A 6572-nucleotide genomic window follows, 5' to 3' on the forward strand; every position below is an offset into this window, starting at 1 on the left:
CCTGCAGTGAGGCTGTTACATTTGACTCTTTCCTCCAGAAGAGGCGTTCCCCATCTGATTTGGCTGAATCAAGGCTGAGAAACTTCCAAGGAACCAGAGAGCTGCCTCTGTTTTTCAGACTTTAACTCCAGTCCTAAGCAGCCATGAGCCTGGAGCAGTAACAACAACCACCACATCTCAAGCCATGGGAGCTTAAAATACATGGGTTTAGGAGCTGAGACTTACTACACTAGAAAGGGGAGATGATGGGGAGATTCCTGACAGGCATAGGAAGTGTCACTCTTGTGTTATCCCATGAGAATTTTGCACAGTTACAGCCTTTTGTTTTCAGTTAATAGCAAGGGATAGAGTTTTCCAAAGTTGTTTCGTATCATTACACCCTGGCTTCTCACTGTGAGATCTGAATGGATTTCTGCTCAGCCCGGATATGGCTTTGTCAAAAGGAAATGTGCTGCAATTAGAGGGGGAGAGATTATGACTTTTAATCAGAAAGTAACAGAGGATCAGGAAACCTTTCCAATACTCTTTGGTGAGCTGAACACACAGGACACTTTATCTGCAGTGGGGAAGGGTGGCACAGTGGTCTTACTCTTTTGGGCATCAGCTTTCAGGACAGCCATAGGGACAAGGCATCTTTTTTTGCTTATCTGGGGGCAAATACACAGCAATAAACCCCCGTATTGCTTAATAAATTAGTGCCTGAGCACCTGAAACTGAAAGCTGCCTATGTCCAAGGGATCTCTGACCCCTCTTCACAGCAGGTTGCTCCCCTGCCTTCTGCTAACACATCCTTGTTTTCCCAGGAGTGAGCAACTGCACTATGCATAGTGCATCCTGCATCCCTAGAACTGGCTCAGTTTCAGCTTTATGTGTGTAATGGATTGAACGTTCAAGGAAACAAAGGATGACTACATGATAGGAGCAGTGGGAATGCTCATTGCTCGGCAGGTGCTAGAGCTGCCTGGCTCTGCCTGCGTGGCTGCGGGCATTAGGACCCAGAGGTTGCTGAGCGGAGGAGGCTGAATCCCGCTCCTGCTGTCATCCTGCTGCCTCTGCAGCTTTATTCCTCATCTCCTTCAATGGTGGCTGACAGCCTCCCGCTCGGGCCGGCAGCCACAGCGAGGAGGCCTCGCTAGGACTGCTTCCCTCCGCCTCCATGGCATCCCCCAGGACCATCACCATAGTCGCCCTCTCGGTAGCCCTGGGGCTCTTCTTTGTCTTTATGGGGACCATCAAACTGACCCCCCGGCTCAGCAGAGATGCCTACAATGAGATGGTGAGTACGGCAGTGGCAGCATGGAGGGAGAAACATGGGGGCTGTCTTCCCCTCAACCCTGGGGCAGAAGCAGTGTTTGCAGTGGGATATACGGTGGGTGACTGCTCGGGTACACTGAGTGATGGGTGGGAGAGGGAAGAAGCTTATCTGTCTCTCTATTTGATGGACACAGACACAAGTAATAATGCACTGCCATGGATGTCCTGGCAGCCGTCGCTTGGCTCTGTCTGAGTGTATCCATGGAGAAACCTCTTATGGAGGGGAGGGAAGGAGAACAGGGTAGCATACCAATGCCTGCAAAATATGGGGATGTAAGGGTCTCTGAAAAGCAAGGTCTGTAGAAGTGCCAGACATGTAGCAGGCAGGTACAGCTGATCCCTGGGGCATACCTACCCCTGGATTGAGGGTAGGAAGAGCAGATGCCTGCTTTGGCAGCCAGATTGTGACGCTCAAAATTCAGTGCTCTAAAGCAAGGATAATGACACTGACTGTCCCTACCTCACCAGGCTGAGCAGGGATTAATTCATGCCTGTGAAATGCTTTGAGATTCTTAGCTGGCAGAAGAAGATATTATTAATAGTCACCTCATTATTAGCCTGGGAAATAAGCCTCTCCTTCTTCTGCCTAATGGAAAGGGGTGAGGAGAGGATGGGGAAGTCACTGTGTGCATTTCCCAGCTGGTGAGCTAGTGCTGCTCATCCCTGCCCAGGGCCAACCCTGCTGCAGAGCTCTGCTGGCTGCAAGCTGCAGGCAGGCAGCTGCCACATCTTGCTGCCTTGTCCGTGTTTGTTTATGCTCCTGCTGGCCCCTGTCACAGTCATTGCAGTGGCTGAAAAGCACTGGTATAATTTTTGTGCCCCTTAAAAATACAGTGCTGGAAGTTTCCAGCACATTCTGTTCTCTCCCCTTGCTCCACCTGCCCAGCTGCTTTTGCTTAGCTCTCAAGTAACATCTGAATCACAGTGCCTCATCTGCAGTCCAGCACAGGGATCTTACAGAGGGGAATCACCAAGAAGAGACTCAGGAGCAAGAGGCAGAGATGAAATGCCCAGGAAACAAAGCTCTTAAGCATCTGGTACATAAGGGACAGAACACAGCAGTGAGACTTTGCATTGTAAAATCCTTGCTCTGTAAAATATTTCACTTCCCTGTCCCTTTCTGCTTTACCAAGTGTCAGGCCTACAGTTAGGAATGATCCCCATTTTTAGAAAGACACCACAGAGGCACTCGGATGTTACACAGCACCATCGTTCTTCGGTCATTCTTAATAGCTCCTATTGTAACATGTTCATGGATCATTAGGCTTTCATGCTTTTGCTATGCTGCATACCGGGGTGGTCTGTAATGTAATGGAGACAGTGAAGACCTGATCTTGCCCATCAATAAGCATGGTTTCTTGCCCCAGGCAAATAAGAGAACCACTGTTATCTACCTGCAACACCAAACTTGAAGCTTTTCATTCAGCAAAAACCAGACGCACTAGTTTGTCTATTAAAATACTTCAAATACCAGAGTACTCTAGGACATGCTGATAGTGCATTTCTTTAAAGAGCTGTATCTTTCACAGCTGTACCCTGCTCCTAAGAGAGATTTGATCCACTGATGGTTTAAAATCCATCCTTATTAATGAATACACTTGGAGTAACTGTGTCGAGAGATGTTCAATTATTTGGTAGCAAAAATGACAACAATGCTGTGTATTTTTTAAGTGCCAGCTCCTCTTAGGAGAAAGCAGAGAAATTTACAGAGAAGCAGGGAAGTTCTGTGTGCCTCTGCTGCAGGTTTCCAAAACCACATGGAAGTAAATGTACAGTGTGATTAGTGCCTGTGGGAGCTGAACAGCTCTGTACCCAAGATTCGGCTTTGTTTCCCTCTCCCTGCTTAGAAAGCAGAGAGCACAGTGGCAAGAGTATCCACAGGGACAGTATACTCAAGTGTAAGTGGAAGTAATTTCAGTGTCTCAATAGCTAGGAGCTTTGTTAAAATATATATAAAAGGAAATAATTGAAAAAGAAAACAAACATACAAAACCAATAAGCCCACAAGCACTGAATGTTCAAATGCAAGAACTTAAATGTGTGTAGGGACAGAAGTTGTTTCTTCGCTGAAACAATGAGGCAGCTGTGTAATGAGGCTTAGTCTTCCAACTTACACTGCTTCTAAACCTGGCATAAACCAGGAAGCAGAGGATATCACAGATCAGCTTGCTTTCATCTGAGGAAAGAAAGGATCACAAAGGTATATAAGCACAAAACAGGGTTGCTGAATCGCAGCTTTCATGTATAGTCCCATGCTAAGATTGTACTGCTCCTAAACACTAGGATATTGTAAGTTGCTGTGAGACAGAAAGACTTCTCTTTTTCCTTGATGTGCCCTGGCTTTGCAGGGATTAGGTGTGTTATTTACTTAAGGACTAGCTACTCTTGGAGGGAGGTACTTCTTTTTTTAACAACATGGTTCCACATTGCTAATTCTAGCACTTGTAACTTCGGATTTCAGGAGAGAGTACAGCTGGCCTGGTCCTAGCTCCAGAGATGGGTGTTAGGCTGCAGTACAGTTTTCCAGCAAGGAGGCAATAACTTATAAAGGGGAATTGCAGGTTGATGGTATTAATATCCCCCCAACAGAAGCTTTAGGTGTACAGATTGGGTATTGTGCCAGAGGGTGATGTATGAAGTGATCTTTAGGTCATACTATACAGCAATCTATTTAAATGGAATTCACCTTTGCCTTTCTCACATTGTGGTGTTCTACTCTATTACTGCTTGATTTCAGAAACGAGCATACAAAAGCTACGTGCGGGCCCTCCCCATGCTGAAGAAGATGGGAGTCAGCTCCATCCTCCTCCGCAAGAGCATTGGTGCCCTCGAAGTGGCGTGTGGCATTGTCATGACACTGGTGCCTGGTCGCCCCAAAGACGTGGCCAACTTTCTCCTCCTTCTCCTTGTGCTGGCTGTGCTCTTTTTCCACCAGCTAGTGGGGGATCCACTCAAGCGTTATGCCCATGCTCTAGTCTTTGGGATCCTGCTTACCTGTCGCCTGCTGATTGCCCGCCAGCCAGAGGAGCAGCCACCGGAAAAGAGGATCCTGTCAGTGAATGGGGACGAACAGCCACTCATCAATGAAGCAGCTCCTGAGAAAGGCAAAATGAAGGTATCCTAGTTGAGTGCATGTGAGGAATACGGACCCTCGAGGCAGCTCTCTCCCGAAAATCACCCAGAAAAAGATTGTTTTTTATTTACCTATTTATATTTTTTTGTCTGTCTAAATAAAGTTGCACTTGGGGTCTGAGAGACACGTGGTATGTCTACACTGTAGTCTTGCTTTTGCTGCTGCCCTGTAATGTAGATAAACTCAAGCTAGCTTTCACTGGGATAGCTTGGAGGCAGTGAACAGCCTGGTTGGAGTATGCTGGCCTCAGCAGAAGCTGCAAAACCAGCCTGAGAGTATAGGCAAAGACTTGGACAGCTAATCATGCTAACCTGGCACTGCTGCATTGGGGAGAACACATCCTGAGTAATAGCCGAAACCTGGCCTGGAAGCACTTCTGCTACATGACAGGCTCAGCAGCAGCAGCTGGGTAGAACATAAGCAGGATGACCCTGTGCTGGCTTGTGTAGCCCCATCCACAAATCTATGTCTCCTTCTCCATAGTCAAGGGGAGAAAGGACCCTACCAAGCATTAAAGTGCTGCTGTGTTTAAGAGAGGGGTCCCTTAGCTGCTGCTTCCTCTGTGCCCAGTCCTTTCTTTGGACATCTAGGGAAAGCATAGGGTGCACAGTTTACATCTTTCTCAACTTCCACACTTTGCAGAGGCTTTAAAACTGGGGCAGTGGCCTGAGAAAAGTCATTTTTTGCCCACTTCACACAGGGCAATGGCACCTCTTTACCTTCCTGGCAGAAAGTAAGGATCCCTGGTGAGGGGATGGGGAGCAGAAGTGCCCAAAGAACTCAAAAGATCTGTCTGCTGTTGGCATCATGCTCCCTATTCCCTTGCAAGAACAAGATTCCTTTTTCCACAACTACTGCAGCTTTATAGAACTGTTGGTTATTGCTGATAGATGAGGGTCTGAACATGTCCAGGTACCTCGCTGTTTATCTCATGTAGCTTTGGTGAGCCGGGGGAAGTCCTCTCAACAGAGCCTGAATCCCTGTGTGTTGTATCTGAAACCTTAGAGAGTGTCATAAGAAGCATGTGTTACCTCTGAGACAGTTTTTGATGTTTGTCTGTTTTCAGTTTTTCCTTGTTTTCTTAATTCCTCACGAAAATAAACTTTTTGAAATATGGAGAAAAATGTCTTGACAAAAAAAATATCTATTTTTTTCCAAGAGACACATTTGAAAGTTTTTTTCCTGTGCTCAAGCATTGCCCCTAAAATGGGCAGAATCATATCAGGGGGGTTTCAGGGGAAGACAAGATGATGCAGGATCAAAGCCATCTGAATATGACTGGGCTTTACATCAGTAACCACAGGCATTTAAAACAAGTGCTTGATCATGAAACAGTTGCAGATAAATTTCTGCTTCAGTACAGTGTGTCAGCAAGATATTAAAACTCCAGTAAAACGTATGTCTCTATAAGAATTAATGATGTTCATATACAGTATGGCCAGTTTTCTTCTAAGTTTGCTGCTGAAACAGCTGTAATCCCTAATATATATATATATATATATATATAATATATATATATGCTGAAAAATCTTCCTCCTGGAGCCCCTAAGAGGGACTATTTCTCTCTTATCAGATATGCACCCTGCACAAAGGAATCTACGAACAGGCCACCTTTCTTAATCTCTCATCTTTACAGACTACCTCAAGGCCATCCCAAATGTATATAGAATTTGCTTTACTTTCCAAAATGCATTTCATCTATCATGCCCTGACTTATTAATCACTTTTTAATTCCAAAGCAAGTATCACCCACTCAACCCCCACCATGATGTGTTTTCCTGCTCAAAGTGCTCAACTTTTGGGTTGAATTGAGGTGAATTGCTTCAGCCTTTTGGCCAGCTGCCCCATACATGCATCTATCTCTGTTACAAGTGTTGGTGTTTGCCTTTTGTAATGTTCCTCAGTGAAACCCCTACAGATGCTGGAATAACGAATGTAATATTCCACATAGCAAAACTTATCCTTGCAAAAACTGTAAGTGAATTCTGGAACACATCCTCCTTTTCACATTTACAGCAGTATAAATTACTGACTGCCAGCAGCGGCCACAAGATCTTTATTACAGAGGAATACAAAACTCGCTTGGGTACAGTACCAAGAGTTCTGTGTTTACCTATATTGGCTT

At 45.6% G+C, this 6572-nt stretch overlaps 1 protein-coding gene across 1 annotated transcript; it reads left to right on the top strand.

Moving 5' to 3' along the window:
• Positions 1-948: 948 nt before the first annotated feature.
• TMEM35A (transmembrane protein 35A) lies at positions 949-4574 on the top strand. Its single transcript, XM_005151220.3, has 2 exons — positions 949-1276; positions 4052-4574. The coding sequence occupies exons 1-2, from the start codon at positions 1157-1159 to the stop codon at positions 4436-4438; spliced, it is 507 nt and encodes a 168-aa protein (XP_005151277.1). The 5' UTR covers positions 949-1156; the 3' UTR covers positions 4439-4574.
• Positions 4575-6572: the final 1998 nt, after the last annotated feature.

This window comes from Melopsittacus undulatus, chromosome 6 (genome assembly GCF_012275295.1).
Source record: "Melopsittacus undulatus isolate bMelUnd1 chromosome 6, bMelUnd1.mat.Z, whole genome shotgun sequence".
In the NCBI taxonomy this organism is placed as follows: domain Eukaryota; kingdom Metazoa; phylum Chordata; class Aves; order Psittaciformes; family Psittaculidae; genus Melopsittacus; species Melopsittacus undulatus.

Bases quoted from the DNA above. Each gene is read 5' to 3' on its own strand.
- TMEM35A (XM_005151220.3), top strand. From the start codon at position 1,157: ATGGCATCCCCCAGGACCATCACCATAGTCGCCCTCTCGGTAGCCCTG. The intron at 1,277-4,051 runs GTGAGTACGGCA...GCTTGATTTCAG, and splicing joins GAGATGCCTACAATGAGATG to AAACGAGCATACAAAAGCTA.